The sequence below is a fragment of the Anabas testudineus genome, chromosome 6 (genome assembly GCF_900324465.2).
Source record: "Anabas testudineus chromosome 6, fAnaTes1.2, whole genome shotgun sequence".
In the NCBI taxonomy this organism is placed as follows: Eukaryota; Metazoa; Chordata; class Actinopteri; order Anabantiformes; family Anabantidae; genus Anabas; species Anabas testudineus.
The window spans coordinates 6,387,840-6,408,606 of record NC_046615.1 but is presented as its reverse complement, the minus strand read 5'-3'; the positions used below and the strand labels follow the sequence as shown (position 1 = coordinate 6,408,606).

The following is a 20,767-nucleotide window of genomic DNA, read 5'->3' as shown; positions in this document are numbered from 1 at the left end:
GATACAGCATGTTAATTAGTGAGCTTTAGAGGTGCTGGACAGAGTCAGACTGTGTTTTTTTCTCCTATTTTTACTCTTTAAGATAAGTTATGTCGCTGCTTTACATATTTAACATCTAGACATGAGAATGGTATGGATCTTCATCTAACTCTCAGAAGAAAACAAGTAAGCTAATAGATGAACATTCTCCTTAGCTAATAATACTCAGTTATAGTATAAGTGACAGGACTACATTTTTTTAATCTTCATTCTAATATATAGTATGTAATTTATATATCCCAAGAATATGTGAAATTCCTTAGCTATGAAAGAGTAATACTGTATAATCTTGTCAATTCAGACATTTCCTCATGATATAGACCTAAAAAAAAAAAAAAATCTAAACTCCACCAAGATACAGTAGCTGACAGTAAATATTGGTCTTTCGCAATCTATTTATGTTGCATTCTGTTATTGTGGTCCCATTTCCTAGTCGTATGCAGCTTCCTCTGGGATGCTGCTGAATGCATTGCAAGCAGACATCTAAGAGTGAAAAATAAACCTTCTTTGTGTTTATGTCCAAGGAAAATACAGTGCCTCCAAAAGCAGAGAGAGAGAGAGAGAGACCAGTACAAAGATGATGCTAGTTTGAGTGCATTCAGTCCAAACCAGACTCAGACAGGCTACAAATAGATTAAAGTAGATTAAACAGAAAGTGGGAAGACAAAATGTTTAACTTCCTATTTGACAGTCGGTGTGTGGGGGGCTTTACAAAATAAAAGCTAATTTCCAGAAAGCCGCTGCTCGGCTCCACAAGGAGAATTACTGAATGACCTCGACACATATGCCGCAATTTGTGTCAATGCCAACTTCCTCTTCTCATTTCCTCTGTCACAGCGGAACAAAACTATCAAGACAAATCCTACACAGCTGATTTATATGTCCACTGAAGAGGGTGGGCGCAGATGACTATTTGGAGGGATACATACAGCAAATATGTTAAAGATGGTCAAAGAGATTTGAGCACCGATAGCATTGTGTACTGCTTTAGCAGAGGCAATAAACCGAGCTGAATTTCATCAGCAATGGGAAAGGGAACAATAAAAAGTACTGAACACACAACAACAAACTTTTCCAATCAATGCACTTTCTCATGGAGACAGGGTGAAATTAGTTCTCGCCTGAAGGGCTATTGTAGGGGGGAGGTTCACTGGAGAGTAAGAGCTGTTGACAAATACTCTTTATCCTCAGGTCAATGACAATGGGAAAAATAGGGGATGAAAGAGAAGAAGTGAGGGGAGACAGCAGAGTGAAGGCTTGTGAAGAATGAGACAGCGGGAGGGAGCGGGAGGACAGATAGAGAGAGAAAGTCAGAGGGAAGAAAAAGAGCCATCAAGAGGGAGGTAAGAGTGTTGAAGCTCTCTCTAAGCCTAATGACAGTGCAGCATCACCGGGACCTCCCTGACATTACTGAAGCCCTCACTTCCACTTAGCATAGATGTTTCCCTACAAGCAGCAAGCAGTTGTCTCACCCTAATTATTCCGCCCTCCACCTGCATGCCTCCCTCTGCTTGTCACTCTCCTTCATCTCTCTATACTCAGGTCTCACCCTCCCGTCCTTTCGTTCCTCCTCCTCTCCGCTGCCCTTTCAATGTCTCCTTAGGGCACGGGAAAAGTCAAAACTCTCCACTCTTGTAGATTACTTCTGAATTTTAAAAAGGTCTAGTGTTTTTTTTTTTTCCTGTGTGCATAGTAATTTGAATGAGCCAATATTTGTGTCACCCTAATATTTTGCATCTATTGCCATTTTATCTTTGTTTGTTTTAGAGAAATTATGTGCTTGAAAGTATTTTTGGAAGCTTTTAAAGTAGCAAATGGGAGCCACACACCATGTTGGGGTGATTAATGGGAGCAAAGGATATGTGTAGGATGCTTCAGCTAATTCTTTCTTATTTGCCGCTTCTTTTATAGTTAATCTTTTTATGGATGATTTACAATTCTAAAAGCTGCTTTGTTTTCTTCTGCTTAATGCATCATCTCACCTGACCCTCTGTTTCAAACGGTTTGTTTTAGCTAATGTGGTAACTGTCAGTGGGCAGCACTAGGGGCCACACACACAGAGACGTCGAGCAGGACCCTGTTCTTCTGCCGACTCCAGTACATAAGCAAAAAAGTATATCATTCAAACCATCACCATTTAAATACAGCTGTACGCATTTGAGTGAGAATCCGATCCGAGCTATGACCATGACAAGACGAAGAACTTCACCAATCAAGATTACAAAAACCTCACTCTCTCTGCTGCTCATTTCTACACAATACATCACAGTATAGTGTGTCTACTGCCAAATCTACAATCCTACTCAAGTAAACATAGTAACATTGTTTGTAAAGGGAAACTTACCAACACAGGGGCAGATTGTGAGAACAGACATCTGTGAAATGTAGTAAACGGATGAAAATGTTGGAGTAAGGCTGTTTCTGTCTCTGAAAAAGAAACCGAACTGTATCCATTGTTGTCTTACATTTTCTTCCTTGCAAAACATAGTCAAGAGCCAAGAGAAGAACCAGAGGGGGTGGACGCTGTTAACTGTGTGCAGAAATGTATGGAGCAACAGCAGTTGTACATTGGATCCAGAATAAAGGCATCTTTGGCACCCTCAGGAGTAGTAGTATATTGTTTGGATGACTTGTGTACTGTCACTCAAGCAGGATTTTAAATGGAGCAATGACATTTGAAAAATTCTGCATTGTTGTATTAGTACTTTTACTGGAAGAAAACATTAAAATGCTTTTTCAACCACTGCAGAGCAAAGGCGAAATGGTGGAGAGCAAAAACATACAGCACTTATTTTCACTGAGAAGCACCAACATTTACCCGAGCCCCTGGAGTGAAACAGTAGAATGGCCTCCTGATATGATAGCAGAACTAAAAGGTTGTGAACTCCGACAAGAAATCTAGAAAACAGGAGAACAAAATCAGAAAATGGAGCGGAGTGGAAGTTTAAATGGATATTCTAGTAATTTAGTTCCACACTCCCGTCAAGTCAGAAGCCTCACAATAGACTGAAGAAAAGGATTTCCAAAATCGAAGCAGTACAGGCTGAGATGACCTTACTTTTAATCCTAGTAGAGGTCGGGCTATAAAAACATTTCCCATAATGCACTTGCCTATTTGTTAGACCCTCCTAGCACAGTAAACACCTGCATCTATCAAACTCAGACATTAAAAAACTAGACTGTAAAACACTCACTGACTGTGGGTACAATTGGTGGAATGCCCCTTTAAGGTGAGGATGTTACTATTGCTGCATATCTTTCAGCACAGCATCACAACATGTTACTCCGTCGTCTGAGAGTTAATTCTGTAGTCGCAGCTTGATGGGACGCAGCTCAGTTGACAGTCACAACTTTTCCATCATCTGTCAGCGTCTCAAGTTCGAGACTTTGAACAGACTGTGTTGCTGCAGTGTCTCTACCCCTGTGCCACATGGACATAAATAATGGATGTTTGAAAGTAATTACAGCACTCTAGGATGCCAAGCAGGTTACTGAATGTACACAGCAGAAAATCCCATTGCACTCTTGCAAACCACGAGGGAAGAGATGGCTTAGCTGTCACTTCATTTGCTGATAAGAAAAAGCCATTATTTTGCAGTTTTTTTTTTCCCCGTCAACCACAGAAATATATATCTTCAAAGAAGTAAGAGGTCAGATATGGGTAAATTGTGACTGTTTGGAGAAATTATTCAGATGAACCGAGGGCTAAAGAGACAGGCAGGGAGTAAAAAGTTATTTAGACATTTGACCTCAACCAAGTCCCTGGTGCATTTTATTTAATTATTTTTGTGTTAATTACCTTCTCGCTGGCCTTTCAAACTGCTGATAATTAAAGCGTGTATCAGGACATACTGGTACTGTAAGTCATCATCAGGATGTAAATGGAGGATCTGTCATGAAAAACGCTGAGAGGAAAAAGCCTCATGACACTGACTGCTAATTCTGACAACGCATACAAACAGTATTTTAGCGATTTGTCTCTAATTGACTCAGTTTAACCCACATTATCAGATTTGTTCGGCATTTTTTTCCCCTCTCTGTTGTTCCATCCTCTTAGTGTCTTAATGATCCAATTTTTCACCTTCATCCTTCTTTTTTTTTCCATTTTCCCCTCACTCGTCTGTTCTGGACCTCGTCTGCTCTTCTGGTGAATATATTTCTCCACCTACTGCTTCTGTCTGGTCTCAGGCTTTCATTGACTACTGTTGGTGAGACTCAATTAAAGCTAGCAGGAAAAAATAAGATTAACAACACACAGTTTTACCCGTAAAGCCCATGGGGCTCAATTTATCGTGAGGAATGCTCAACCTAAAAAAAAGAAATAAATAAATAAAATACTGTGATTGACACCTCTAACCTTCATTGGGATGTAATCTTCATCTTTAGCACTCAGAGATCTAATTAATTAGGGGGAATCTCATTTCCTCACTAATGCAACTGGACAGAGGCGTGATAGAGGAGCGAGAGAAGGCAGGAGGAGGAGGAGGATGCTGAGGAGGGGAAGGATTGAGATGCACGGGGTGGAAAAGGAGGGGTGCTGTATTTCATCAATGCCTGCGACTGGTGTCCACCTTGTTCATTTTGTGGGGGGGGGGTGGCAAGAGGTACGTGAGGTGGTTGGGTTCACACCAACTACACCATATTGATTACAGCTGCCAGAACTCTGACTACTGGCCATTACATCAGGAGACACTGCAGTAACACTCTCTGTAATGGGATCTCTTGGTAATGTACTCAAATGTTTTACTTTCTTTTGTGGGTTAAAGCCGTTATCTATGTGCGAGGAAGTATTAGCTGATTGCGCCTTTGTTTCTTTGGTGCACTACATGAGCCATCAAGCACATTACTTTGATTATGTTAATGAACGTATATACAAGGGCTTACAGGGCAATAGGTAGAATTTATTTGAGCAAACATCGGAAACTAGATAGGAAGTCAAAAATGCGTTGTTTTTCAATTAGAGAGATGCAGTAAAGGTCCTGAAATCATGTTATCCTAATTTGCGCCTTTCTTTGAGAACCCACTATTTCCTTAGTTAGAACAGATCTGGTTATTTCTCACAAGAGAGCTCTGTATTTTTGTTCTCTTCTATTTTCTCGCTGGTTTGAAGAGCGAAGGGAGTCAGTTAGCTATAGATGATATCTCATGCTTCCATGCACCACTCAGGATTCGGTAGCATTTGACTGTTGACAGCTGGTGGGTTGCTTGGTTTGCTGTTTGACTGTTAATTAAATGTGATCAAACCACACCCACACATCTCTGAGCAAATTAGCTGAGTTTTGGAGTGCTAAACTCATGAATACATCATGATGACTATTGTAAAGAAATACTTGAGATCTAAGACAAAGCTTTCTGGGAATATATTATACCTAGATAATTACATTTATGAAAGAAAAAAAACCCCATAAGCTACTGTTTATTGCACCTTGTGTGTTTTAAAGCACATCTGGAGAGAGGAGATGTTGAACAGACATACGGTGCTAGCATATGTTGATTCGTAGCCTTCTTGTATATAACCTCATCTGTCATTATATACTGTAATCATATGCAATACAGTGAGGGAAAAAATTATTTGAACCCCAGCTGATTTTGTAAGTTTGCCCACTAACAAAGAAATGATCAGGCTATAATTTCAATGGTAGGTTTATTTGAACAGTGAGACACAACAATGACAAAAAAAATCCAGAAAAATGCGTTTCAAAAAGAGTTATGAATTAATTTGCATTTCCATGAAGGAAAGAAGTATTTGATCCCCTATCCGTCAGCAAGATCTCTAGCTCCCAGGTGGATCTTATACAGGTAACGAGCTGACATTGGCAGCCCTCTCAGCTCGTTACCTGTATAAAAGAGACCTGTCCACAGAAGCAATCAATCAATCCAGATTCCAAACTCTTCACCATGGCCAAGACCAAAGAGTGGGTGTGGTCAGATAAGACCAAAATCGAGCTCTTTGGCATCAACTCAACTCGCTGTGTTTGGAGGAGGAGGAAGGCTGCCTATGACTCCAAAAACACCATCCCCACTGTCAAATATGGAGGTGGAAACATTATGCTTTGGGGGTGTTTTTCTGCCAAGGGGACAGGACAATTGCACCGCATCAAAGGGAGGATGGATGGGGCCATGTACCGTCAAATGTTGGGTGAGAACCTCCTTCCCTCAGTCAGGGCATTGAAAAGGGTGGTGGTTGGGTACTCCAGCATGACAATGATCCAAAACACACGGCTAAGGCAACAAATCACTGGCTCAAGAAGAAGCATATTAAGGTCATGGAGTGGCCTAGTCAGTCTCCAGACCTTACCCCCTTAGAAAATCTGTGGAGGGAGCTGAAGGTTCGAGTTGCCAAACATTGGAGAGGATCTGCAAAGAGGAGTGGGCCAAAATCCCCCCTGAGATGTGTGCAAACCTTGTGGCCAACTACAAGAAACGGCTGACCTCTGTGATTGCCAACAAAGGTTTTGCCACCAAGTACTAAAGCACGTTTTTCGAAGGGATCAAATACTTCTTTCCTTCGTGGAAATGCAAATTAATTTATAACTCTTTTTGAAACGCATTTTTCTGGATTTTTTTTGTCATTGTTGTGTCTCACTGTTCAAATACACCTACCATTGAAATTATAGCCTGATCATTTCTTTGTTAGTGGGCAAACTTACAAAATCAGCTGGGGTTCAAATAATTTTTTCCCTCACTGTATCTATACAAGAAGTGTGTTATTTTCACAATTAATCTATTTTTGAAGGGATAATTTATTATTCTGAACCTTCCTGTCTTCTACACGATCTCCACTCTTAATTAATCACAATTAATTGTACGGTAACGCTTTACCAATTGTGGTTTCAGATGAGACATTTTTCAGATATTGAGGGCATTGGAGTGCAACAACTCACACTCACACGCAAACCTACAATAAAAGACGCAGGGAAACACATAATACAGCAGTAGCTAAATTAATACAGATAGATAAATCAGACTGAAAAGGTCACTGTGTTCATCATTAGCAAAACTATGAGTTTAGAGAGCAAACATTGCTTTAACCCATCTCTCAAAAAATCCATAGCAGCCACTTCATACAATCCGTAATATCTACTATAGATGCATATTCACTGTTTTTGAAGGGTACAGAACCTATGAATGTATTTCACACTACTACACAAGCTGTAGTTCATGTATATACAGTACTGTAGGTACTTGGTTCTCTCTGTTTTTGCAGATATACACTTCTGTATCTTCAAACGATTTCCACACAAAGAAGAATCCAGTGTCCATCTAAGTACTTCACTGTCGTGAAGATGCTGTGAACAATGCCTTTGCAAAAATTGCCATTCATCCTGCTGCCGCCTCTAAATCCATGAACCTTACACCGTTCTCCCCCAAGCCGTATTTCTCCGCAGATATCGAACTGGCACTTCACTCTCTCACTGATCACTCGTCCTCCTTGACGACCACCTCCCAGGCAGGGATGCACCTCTTCACGCTGACACCGGGTCTGTGTGTTTCCACCCGGCTTTCGATCTTCATCTCCTCTGAGGGCCTATACCTTTGTCCATACTTGGCTGCATCTCTCTCCAGCCAGCACGTATACTCACACCTGTCCAATCTCCAGATCATAATAGGGGAATGAAAGGGAGTTTATAAACTGAAGTGCACATCAGATCTGCTGTAATGAAATCTTATCAATGTGTTCCCTGCGCTGTATTATTTGCATATAAATGACATAATATAATAACTCTCTCTGGCCTCTACCTGGAAGGAGTAAATATTTCTCTGTCTGCTTCGTCTTGTTGCTGTGACACGAGGAAACGAGACGCTAATTGAAGAGAGGAAAGCATCTTTATGTGACGACTGACATTCAATTATGTTTGGGGGATCAGATTAGGTGGTGGCCCCAGAAATGTTTGAAAACAACATTTTGCAGAGCGGCAACTCTGAAGGCAGCCGAGGACGTAATTTGAATGGCTGTTTGAGGCCCGCGCTGAATGGCGCTGCTCTGAATGGAATCACTATGCTATGACCTGCGAGTAATTGGATGTCCAGAGTGAAGTGTTGACAGAGGAGGGGAGCTGGGAAAAAAAAGAAAAAAAAAAAGAGATAGACGCTGAGGCGGGGAGACAAAGACGGAAAATAACACAAAATGAAAATAAGCAAGAAAACAAAGTGATGAACAGGCGCAGCAGGGGGAGGAATAAAGGGGTGAGGGGCAATCACAACAATGGAAGCGAAGAAGATGAATGCAGTTTTCCTGAAGAGAGTAACCTGCCAAAGCTTCAGCTGTCATTCATCACAACGCACACAGGCATGTACTCTAGCCACTCTGGCCACTGAGCCAAATAAGCCATTAGACAGGATAAGCTTCCTTATCAGACGAACACTGTCAAGAAGCACTCTGCCGACGCTGCGCCAAAACAAACACAAGGTCACTTGATGCGCGTCCATTAATACATGCTAATGCTGATCAGGGATAATTGTGTACGTTCATCCATCTACCTGCCACTCTGGATTTTTACAAAGCACGGCAGAGCAGATGATGTAAACGTGTTTACAGTGCGGGCAACAGGAAAGCAAGTGCTTGATGTACAGTATACAACACAATGATAATTTGCTGACAGGTGACGCATGTGTCTTAACAAAGAGCACAACTAGTCCTGACAACACAGATTTGTAGTGTACACAACATAGAACAGGCTGCGCACTACCTGGCTCACTCATCCTGTCCTTTAAGGGCTCGTTTCCAGGCACAAATCTTTTTTTTTTTTTTTTTCCAAGCAGTGACTGTTAAGCAGTAGCTTCCTATCTGAAAGTCACCTTCAGGTAAAAACAAAACAAACAAACAAACAAACACTGTTGCACTGTATTGGTTGTTAAGATGTGCTTTCTGTCTGACAGAAATAAACAGATTTAACAAGCACTCACGACACTCACCCAGAGATGGGGGGGGGGGGCTCAAAATAAACGAACCATTCAGTTTTATCCATTTGAATATAAACAACGCAATTCCCAACGCACATATAGAAACACACACACACACACACACACACACGCAGACATCCATTTTATCTCCATGTAATTCACCTTTGTAGAACATGGAGGGAGATGGAGGGTCGGTCGAGTCCATCGATTGGCTATCCTTAGCAGTGACAGCTCCCAGATTGGCCAGAGAGCATTAGAGAGTCAGAAAGTCACACTGCCATTAGCAGTCTGTCCTCTCTGGTTACAGCCTGCCTGCACACGGACGCTCCATAGACTATAATAGATTACAATGATCGCGAATTTGTGTGCGTGAGCGTGTGTTTGTGTGTGTGTGTGGCATAGACATGTTTGTGTGCATCCCTGGGAAATGTGATCACTCTATCAATGTACTGTAACTTCAGATATGTTCCAGTTGAAGTTCAATCCAATAATCTTTCCCCTTTCATTTTTCTCTCAATACTTCTACTTCTATTTCCTGCTTTTTTTTTTTGCATTAAGGCAAACGCATACTGTAAATCAGAGTACATAACATTAATGGGAAGACATTGGAACATGTTTTGATAAGATTCATGATCATTGGAAGTTTAACATTGAAAACTTTCAGAACTATCTGTATATTTACTGGTCATTAAAAGTGATCTTACGTCATAAGCTGTCATCAGACATATTTATAGGATGTCTGGTGTGAATATCTCTCTTGATGTTCTCCCAGAGCATCTCTATGGGGTTACCAGCTGGAGTCTGACTTAGCCAGTTGTTGTTGCATCATTCTAGTACCGTTGAGCTTCAGTTGGTGGCCTGCCACCCTGACATCATCCTGTAAGAGGCTTTGAGAATTAATTTTCCCCCCAATGATCATCATGCTCCATCCACTACACTTGACCCTTATGATGATGTCTTCATGTTGTTACAGAGGGGGCTTTTATGCAATGCCTTGTACAGTATACAGCATGTGTATTGTTGTTTGTTTGTTTCTTTGCTTTTGGGAGATTAAGAGCTTGAACTTTTGGCTACCTGCTGTGGACGCTACATGTGAACACTCTCTGCAACTATGCACCAAGATTGGTTTACGGCAAGACTCACATGAACTCATATGTTAAACAGCTCCAAAGTGTCCTTTTTGCCTTCAGGCAGTGGTTACTGTTTGTTTGGGTTCACTTTCTTCTACGTTGTGCATTGTGTGTTTTGCCTTTGGAGTTTTATCTTAGTTAGGTGAGTCTCCACCTTCAAGGAAACCTCATTACTAAATCATTTTCATTTACAAAGAGACTCTGGGCTGATTAATATCTGAACTCTTTGTAACCCTCTCTATGTTCGTGGTATTCAACAAATCTTCATTGTAAGTCTCCTACAATCCCATTTGTGCAGAGCAGCAAATGTAAATGTTGAGTTTTTCTTTTTTCTTTTTTTTTTAAATCAGATTACTTAAAAAACACACTCCTTAAAACAAGGTGCACCAGTGGAACCTGGTGTCATCCTCCACTCGCTCAGTCAGTACTTTTTCCAGCTTACACTGTGAGGCAAAATTAATATGTTCAATATAAACATGACTAATACAATGGTGTATGTGTGTCATTAGTTAAATGTAAATTGTATATACTTTATAGATGAAGATCTGACCTCATTCTAAATCTAATTTGTGCATGAGTGCAGATAATTCCAAAAGGGTTTGTTTACTTTTTCTTGGCATTGTAGCTCATTGCCAATGAATTGCACTAGTGAATCTGATCACCTTCAGAGGAGCCTTGTTATTTGGTAGACAAGAGGGAAATTTGCTGCGCTGCCATCCTCCATCTTCCCAGCTCATGTCACTTCTTTTCTGATTCTCATCCCCTCTCCTACAGTTCACAAGCCTCTGAAGAGGATGTAGTGCGTTCAGGCTGTGACAGTGGGAGGTGGTGCATGAAAGCACAGTTGACGGAGGAAACTAGTGTTAGATTGATAAATAAACCAGCTTAGACAGTGGGATTATGATTTCTTGTAGAAGATCAACAAGAACATGGGTATTTCAGAATATATGATGGATGGACGTTGTTTCCAAATGACTTTAATAATTCTATTATTAATTTAAAAGTATAGTCAAGGGTTGTAAATCATTACACATTTTGTCATGATCAGCAACATTTTCCTCATGTTTAGAGTTTATGTGGATCATTTTGATAATAGCATTTGTAATGATAATGTAGTTCTGTGTAGGATCTGCTCTTTAAAGTCACCCACACAGCAATCAAGGACAGTATCTTTATGGTTGCACAGGTTCCGCTCACCAACACACACTCCTCACACAAATGCTCAATCACAGTCAGGGATAAGGTGCCATACGCCGCGCTTCACATAGGCCAACAAGGGTCAAACATGCAAATTTATAATAGTGACAAAGTTCAACTTCTTATATCCTCTTTGTCATTATGAGTCAAGTTCATTCCCTGTTCAACTCTAATCAGAAATAATAAGTTAAAGACCACAGAGCCTTTGCATCCTATATTGACTTTTCCCATTCACTTGAACGTTCATCTGCAAAAAGCTTACATAAATCAAATTTCTGTGTGTGCAGCGAGTGTATTTTATCCGTCTGCACAGCCTCAGATCATAAGTAGAAGTTTCCGCTTGTTAAGAGAAAACAGCTCAAGATGGACATTTTTGTAAAGCAGACTGATTTCTTCGGTGTTCTGATGATTAAGAGAGATTTTCCGTGTATATCGAGTGAAAGATATGAACACTCTGCCGTTCTTTCAGACTTATGAAAATGGTCTCATGCCTGCAGCAATATTAGCTGTCAAAAATTACAGCTCGCTATTGATCCAACAGCATCGTGTGTCAGAATAATATAAGACAGTGAGGGGGGATGTGTCTAAAGTAAAGTGACGAGAAAAACACAGAGCGGTGGAATAAATGTGCATATCAAGACAGGATTTTACGCCTCAGAGAAAGCACTAGAGGGAAAATCTAACTGATTTCAATGTGACAAAATTGATTTTCCAATTTTCTCCGGATTGCTTTCTGCCTCCCTTGGGCAGGTGAGGTGTCTATCCAAACACACTCAGAGCTGCACCTGAATTACTGTATGTCTGAGGAATTAGAAGAATGGAAGGGCAAAGGTTCTTCAGGCTTTTGTGCCTCCTTCTCCATCTGGTGCTTCTTTTCATTTTTCCTGGGGTGTAAACGCCCCTCTTTTTCTCGCTGTCACCCACAGTCTGCACACATACGCTGGACATGCTGTCATCAAAAACTATACTCCGCAGGGCAGATGGAATGGATGGGTGTCATGCCAGAGCCATATTTATGAGAATGTGCTTAAGTGGTTGGGTTTAAATGTCTGCAGACCTAGAGGAGGACAGTTTAAAACTTACGCCTTCTGCACTTCCATCTGGCTCTGCTGAATGACTGTGCTTTTTTTTTTTTTTCCTTTCTTTCCCAGAGATGATGCAGTCTAGTTGGACTACTGCTAAAAGCCCTCAGGATGTTTTTGAAAAATCCAGCTCACTAATAAATTATGTCAGTGTGTGGACGAGCAGGATAGATACTTGTAGATACAACATAAAGACAATCTTACATGGTGCTTCAGGCTAATACTGCTTTTGGTTAGCCACACCGCCATCATGTTAATACCACAGCAGGCTACTATCACTGAAATGGATTAGTCATAGCTGTTTGGCTGTTTAATAGAAGAAAAATCACCATATTGGTTTATGCATCTTTCTCTTTGATTGAATTTGAAATGAAGACAAATTCATAGACTGCAACATCCCATCATCCCCCATAAATTCATCTTTACTGATTGCTATAAATATTCACGTCAGCTCCATCATGTTCTGTTCAATGAATTTCTTTTTTCATTTCAGTTAAGATGTCTGCAAAGCACGATGCCACAGTCCTGCTGCACAGCACACACATGCACCTTGGACAAAAAAAAGGATATACAAGAGGCAAACCTCTGATACCGAACAAGCTCTCTGTCGCAATAGTGAGACTTCAAGAAACAAAAACCACGTTGACACTATGGCTCTGTGCTTTCTTCAGAGGATTTCAGCTGCATATTAAAATGCCAGCCCACCAGTGGTTGTAATAAATCCTGGCTGCAGACCAGTGGAGGAGTGCTGCTATTGTTTCTCTGTCTTCATGAAGAGTTATTCTCTGAAATACCCTGCATATGTATGCTTTAAACGTTTCACTTTTTTCACCAAGCATGACCAACCAACATTTCTCAAGTTATTATATCTTTCTCTAACTGCACACTCTGCATTGACTACATCTCATTTCACCGTACTTTTAATCAATTACATCTCTATTAAATAGTTTACTGTATCTCAGGGAGGGGCTCATCAGGGTGGTTAGCAGCCATGGTTCCAGCAGTTCCGGATGGGAGGTTTTTAGCCAGACGTGTTGGACACCACCACAGTCGGTGGATGAGTGTGTATCACCTCAATTAAACTATGCGCTAAGTGTCTGACAACAGCTAATATTCCTCTTCCACCAGCGAACCCAATCGATGTTCTGGCATTCGTCACCCTGCTGAAAAAGCAATCATCCCGTTGTCTCGCTCCGGTTAGACGGGGGAAATGGAGAGATGCTCTTATGGGTTCTGCGCCGGCTCGTTGGAACACACAAGCACTCATCTTCACAAAGACACACACACGAAAACCTATAGCTGGCATAAAGCACCCACAGACACACTTATACATACAGTACTATAATATTTGACAACTGCCTGTGACGTGTGTAAGAACCTGTCAAGGAAAAACGTTTAGTAAAGGACCATCACTAAGCGCAGATTGATACGCAACCCACGTTTGCCAGGTTAATAGTTACCAAGACCTGGAAATTTAAGATTTCTGTGGATGCTTTATTTCTGGGGCACATGTGAAATATATCAGGAACTTGAATAAATAGGAATATTCATGTAATCAACAGCATCATTTTATCAGTGTCTGGGATATTGTTTGTTTTTGTCTAAAAAATGTAGCAATTTCTGTTTTTTTAAACATAAACACTGCAGGTGACTACTGATTCTGTGGGCGTGGCTTCTAAATGATCAAAGTAAGTGATGTCACAGATGACATCATTCTAGAACTTGGATCAAAGCTCAGCTCAGCTCTGACAAGACACAAAGACTGTTTCAAAGTCTAGTACGAGTTTCTACACAACGAATCGTGTTCAGAAATCACTGCAAGATTTTCAACTCGAAAATTTCTACAGAAAACTGTATTTGTGAACCAGCCAGTGAACCAGCAGCACTACTTAGAGCCATGGCTGAAACACCTCAGTATCCAGCATCTACAGGTCCCAGCACCCAGATGCCCCAGCAAACCCAAGCATACAGAGGGAGATATGCAAGACCTGGACATACTTCCCGCGGCTGCTCATATAATAGCAGACCAGCAGAAAACCAACACAATGGCAGACCAGAAGAATACCAATACAATGGCAGACCAGCAGAAAACCAATACAATGGCAGACCAGCAGAAAACCAATACAATGGCAGACCAGCAGAAAACCAATACAATGGCAGACCAGCAGAAAACCGATACAATGGCAGACCAGCAGAAAACCCATACGAGGAGGTGCATCGTCTGACATGCCAACTGTCCAGTGCTAATCGGCGCAACTACTATCTACAAAATCAGCTAAACAACATGACACAGGAAGTCCAAAACCTGAAGGCACTGCTGGAGGCCAAGGACAAGGAGATCAACGAGACCAACGTAATGTACGAGTCACAAATCTCCAACCTCAATCACTGTCTCAATATGAAGGACAACGAGATAATGGTGATGAATGACATGCGAGACAACCTGGTAGCACAGGTAAAGGACGAGACGCTTAAAGTGATAAAGCACCAAGAACAGCTTCTGGAGGTCGGTGCACTGGCCCAGAATAACACCACCATGATCACTGACCTCCAGCAGAAGATAATAGAGCTGGGAGAGGAGCTGCAGCAGAAGGAAAAAGAGAACTTGCAGCTGAAAAAAGACAAAGAGAGTCTCTGCGAGAAGATCTCACAGACCACAGTCCAGCTGTGGCAGAAAGAAGCAGATCACAGCTACTGCGATAAAGAATGGCAGACAAAATACAGCTGCCTGCAGGAAGAGGTCGGCAAGGAGCTTGCAGAGAAACAAGAGAGCTGGAAGACATCCTTTAAACAACTGGAGGACGAGAAGAGGAGACTGATGGAGGAGAACAGGAAGCTGATGGAGGAAAAGGCTGAACTGAACAATGAGAAGAACCAACTGATGGAGGAAAAGACAGCACTGGAGAAAGACAAGAAACAACTGATCCAGGAAAAGACTGAACTGGAGAAAGAAAAGAACCAACTGATCGAGGAAAAGACTGAACTGGTGGAGGACCAGAAAGAACTGAAGGAGGAGAATACAAATGTGTCTGAAGAACACACAGAACTGATGGAGGAGAAGAAAAACATGGAAGAGGAAATGACAGAACTGGAGCAGCCCTGCCACAAACAGCAGAAGAAGAGCAAACGTTCCTGGTTTCATTTTAAGAAGAAGTCAGAGGACGTGGCTGCACAGACACAGGCGGAGACCAGAAAAAGAGAGAAGATGGAGAAGAAATTGAAGGACAAACAGGAAAAGGAGGAGCAGAAGAAGAAGAAAAGGGAGGAGAAAAAGGAGCTGAAAGACAAACAGAAGATGGAGAAGAAGAAAGAGAAGGAGGAGAAGGGAAGCTGGAGGCACAAGAAACAGCAGTGTGACAGCAACAGTAAGGTGGAGGAGGAAGCTACTGGAGAGTAGCTTCCTCCTCCGTCCCCTTCACCTCCCCACCTGATCTTCAAATCCTCAACCTCACCATCCATCTCCCCCTCCTTTACTCCCTCTTTCACTTCACAACCACAACTTCTATCTCACCCCCTCCTTCCCTCCACCTTCCTCTGTGTCCCTTACCCTCCCCACCCTCCTATCACAAACCCTCTACCCTTCCTCCATCGACCTCACCCCCTCCTTCCCTAACCCCCTCCCTCGCTTCCTCTCCCCACCACACATCCTCTATCCCCCTCACTCCCTCCATTCTAACCCCCCCCCCCCCAACCCCCCCACACCCTCACCACACACATCATCCCACCACCCACACCATACACCCCCAACCCACAGGACAGCATGGAGACTCACAGACATGCCTCCACCCACACAGGTGGAGGCATGAATGTGAGTCTCCGTGATGCCCTTATTCCCCCACTCCCCTTTCTCTGTCAACTTCAGAGGAAGGGGAGGGGGGGGGAGTGAACCCCAATTCTCCCATCATGAATCCCCACACAGGGAATTCAGGATGGGAGGATTGGGGTTTCACAGGACAGCACGGAGACTCACAGACCCACCTCCACCTACACAGGTGGAGGTGGGTCTGTGTGGAGTTTGCATGTTCTCCCCGTGTCTGTGTGGGTTTTCTCCTGGTGCTCAGGTTTCCTCCCACATCCGCAAAAACACGCACATTAGGTTCCAGTTTTAGCATTTCAAAATAAAAAAAAAAAAACTTAATCTTTACAATTCTGCTTGTGTCTTAGTCTTAACAGAAAAATCCAGTAGTTCTGGTCTTAAGGTTGTAAAGTAGAGTCACTGGTATCTGTTAAATCAAAGTGTTGAATATTTCATAATGTCTCATCCTGAATGTCCAGAATCTCTATATAGGAATAAAAGCTGAAAATTCTGAACTGATCGAAAAAGATGTCCGAACCTGACTAATACAAACCACACCGAAGGACAGCTCAAAAGGTGCCCATGTGCAATATTGTGTGTGTGTCTCATTGTGTGTCTGTTGTGGTCTTTTCAGTCCATGTGTTTTAAAGTCTGATGACTAGGGGAAAGAAAGAGTTACACAGTCTCGTTGTGAGATCCTGAATGCTGCAATAGTGTGAATGGTATGTGAGGAGTGTGTGGGGTCTGCTTCAGGATCAGAAGCTGAGGGATGATTGTGTTGAATGCTGAATTGAAGCTGTTCTGGTGACATGTGAAGGTCTCCAAAGATTTTGTAATTTGGTGCTTTGATAATGGTGGTCAATGTCTGACACGTCCAAAGTTTCTGATACAGCGTCTAACCTGGATTTAGTGACCACAAAGTTCACAGTAAGTGACTCACATCAGTGCCATACTCATCAAACTATGACCCCCCTTGACCTATGGTTTGGGAGAAACCCCTCTCATCAGAAATGTTTCATTATTGGAAAAATATGATGGCTCAGAACAAATTTGTTTTACTGAGGACGGTTTTGTAGCCACTGCTTTAAGGGGACAAGACCAAAAGGCCTTTTTTCATAGTTTAACACAGATGAAAATTAAAACACAGCATCAAATCTAAACAGTATTTGTCTAATAACCACTGCTTTGTGATCATTACAGCTAGTGTTAACCCACCTCTCTGTCAAGCAACATGGGTGAGATGACAGTGACAATGTCGCCTTTTTCTGCATCAATGTAGAACATGTTTGGGGACGGCTTGTCTGGTGACTGTCTGACAATGTTGTAGCGCAACACGGCGTTATCCGTGGCAGGGTCATCAGCGTCAAATGCTGTCATTGTCATCACTGTGGTTCCTGGAAAAGAGAACAAAAGAAAAGGGTTGAGTCGGATCTTCTGACTGTCTGAATGCTTACACTAGCACTGTGTATTTTGCTCACAACCTATGAGATGTTCAAACAGTCAATCAAAATGAGCCTAGCTTGTCGTCTGCGTATTTCATGTACATTTGTACATTTTGTTTGGGGTTCTAACACCTGAGTAATCGTGGCAGCAGAAGTGCTGCCAAAGTGCAATTACAAACTGCTGCTGCCCAGACAGCCACTTTAAAAGTTAGCCTTTCCTATTAATGTGTTTTCTCCTTCATCTCAACTCTAACAGCAGGGTGTATTTTATTTGCTAATGGGCACAAAAATGGAAATCCTGTCTGCTGCAGCTGAGCTGAAATAGGAGGTAATCCTTGACACCCCCTAAACGCTCAATCTCGGTCTCTTGGCTGTGATGAGACCGTGATACACTTGCACTGATTCAGCAGGAATCCCACTCAATCCGCACATATAGAAATGTACTCATGTAAATGCAAGGACATGTGCTCTGATCTGTACACGCACACGCACACACACACACACACACACACACACACACACGCATTATAAACTGAGTTTCCATTGAAAGCTTTACGTTCCTGCTGTCATCAGCTTGCAGTGAGATACATCACGATAAAATACAGTTGAATACCACCCCCAGTGTGTTTTACGTTGGTAAGTGTGACTCATTCTGATGAGATGGTATGTTCGGTACACTGGATACTTAAGATAAGAAGTGGATGTTTAGCTCACTCTAGAAGATAGCGTTGATAATTGTCTGAGTAGCAAAGAATTTGAAGTGTTTTACTTCAATGATGGGCTTAGCTCTTTTTCTGTGATCTTATTTTTATGCTGGGTTGCCTGGGCTACCTTACATAAAGCTTATTCGTTTCTGTAACTATTAAACCAACTGAAGTTTAATGTTTTCTGTCAAGAAACCCAGTGTGATTCTTATTTGACCTACATATTTGACAAAACAGTCCCTCTAAGTTCCAAATACCAGCACCGTGTAGCATGGCTCATAAACATCGATCTCTTTTCATGCTTCGTCTTAATACCCGACGCTACTTTTTCACAGTGCATTAGCCAAACTACTCATATAAGACACAAAAGGACTACAGGAAAATATGCAAAGTCTACATTAAATAATGACGGCTTAGTAGCAAACGTCTTTAGTCCATCTGAAGGTAATGAGGGGCAGAGAGGTGTGGGTTTTATCCTCTTGGCATTTGCACTTCAAGGTGAACCATTAATGGTTAAGTAAACCAGTAATCCTTCCTCTGCAGAATAATTACACAGTGCCATCTCCTTCATTACCTATACTCTGTTCCACTTCACACCTTGAGAGCCACACTGTTACAGATGATTCAGTGAGCGTGTGCACAAACACACATGTACGTGCGCATGGCTTTGGGAGACACGCGCGCCGACCGGCAGCAAATTAGGGTGTTAAGAACGATGACTAAATTGGTTATCTTGAACAGATCTCAGTGAATTATGTATCGTTCTGCCAGCAGACTGAGGTCTCTTGAATGCAGCACGACCATATTATATGTTTTATGAGATAACAAAGTCGAGCTGACCCTTTCAGACCTCACTGTCTTCATCAGATACCATGATTCCACCCACAAATGAGTATCATGTAACCAATAAGCCTTTGTCGCCAATATAACACAAGCGTCTACATCAATCAGCTTACATAATAAACATCAAGCGGTGTGTAATGGGACAGTGCAGATGGGCATAACTGCTGTGCTTAATCACAACATGTGATCATGTGGGTGGTCTCTGCAAAGGCTCATTGTCCTGTCTTATCACATCTACTGGCAGGATCCAAGGCATGTTGTCAAGTGACTTCATCACACAGGCCAGTGGGACACGGTATCGACAACTGACATGGTGTGAAAAACATGGATTGAGCCAAAGGACACAGACAAGAGAGAAAAAAGGGTAAATGTGATGCTGCTGTGTGTTGAACTGTACCACACACACACACAGAGTTGATGTGTGTGCTCAATTTGGTGTTCCATTTGCAATTATTCATCATGTACAATGGATATTTCAAAATCTGAAATGGGATTTATATTAATCAGACTTACTCAAGTGACTGAAAAAAGGCCAAGAACAGAGCCATTCTATTCTCAGGTGAGAATGAGAGAGGAAGTTCAAAGAGGAATCATCTTATCTCTCACCAGTGCTGCTGAGATATATGATAATGAATTACAAGCACATATTCATAAGGAGCAGAACACAGTGAAGAGGTGGTAGCAGAGATAAATGTGCATGAAAAGGTTCGACAGAAAATTGCAAGGTCACAGAGAGAAAGGGAGGCATGGGAAAGTGAAGAAACAATAGAACGGTAGAAGGAAAACAGCACAAAGCGGACAGGAAAAGCTCGGCCATTTCTGTATTAAAAGTATTGTCCAGCAGTCTTCAACCTGGATTAGCTTATTTGTCTGGGCTGTCTGAGAATGATTCAAAAGAGCAGCGATCTCACTTCAAGAACTTGTGCATTAGCCGTTGCCTCCACAAAGTACAGCGATGTGTTTTTACAACGACAACAGAGACAGCGTCTATGCCACAAACAAATAAGCTAAAAGTTTCTAAAGGACATTACCTGTGAGTAGAGACAACTCTTTGGTGCTTTTAGTGTCTGTATGGGGATTGGTGAAAATACTACTGATAGAGAAAAGGCCTGACCTTAGCCTTTGAGCTACAATTCATTCTCCAGTACCTCTTTTAGCTTTCACATTGTATTTGCCTGCATTTACTTCAGAATGTGGCTATGCTGCTGGGTTTAAAGAGCATTTTAAATTATACATATACAAAATGGTTTCTGTGTATTTGTGTGATTTTGTGTAGCTGCACAAAATATTACAATTGGTGCCCTTAATCAATGGTCTATTGACTTAATCAGTATATATTTCAATTTTTAGATTAAAAGGCTGAATATACATCTTCTCAGTATTGTGAGTGATAGACTCTTGCATGAACATGTTTTGGGTATTTCCAGCAACAGATTTCTTTTTTATCTTAAGTCAGAGAGGCTCATCTGGAAAACAGTGATGTCATGAATTCAGTTGAGTGTCTGTTGACAGAGTTGTGGATTTTTCCTTGTGTTGTTGTCACCTGTCAAACTCTGACCAAACACCCAACTAAGTCCTGAAAAAAGAGATTAGGTACACTTTTAAACTCTTAATTAAAATTAAAATCATG

At 41.7% G+C, this 20,767-nt stretch overlaps 1 protein-coding gene across 2 annotated transcripts in view; it reads right to left on the bottom strand.

Moving 5' to 3' along the window:
* The window catches only part of cdh13 (cadherin 13, H-cadherin (heart)), a 168,284-nt gene that overhangs the window by 77,470 nt on the left and 70,047 nt on the right, over positions 1-20,767 (bottom strand). For both annotated transcript variants that reach the window (XM_026364668.1, XM_026364669.1), the window contains exon 6: positions 17,364-17,542. In XM_026364668.1, the coding sequence (XP_026220453.1) occupies positions 17,364-17,542 (179 nt within the window). The remainder of the gene's footprint in view (positions 1-17,363; positions 17,543-20,767) is intronic.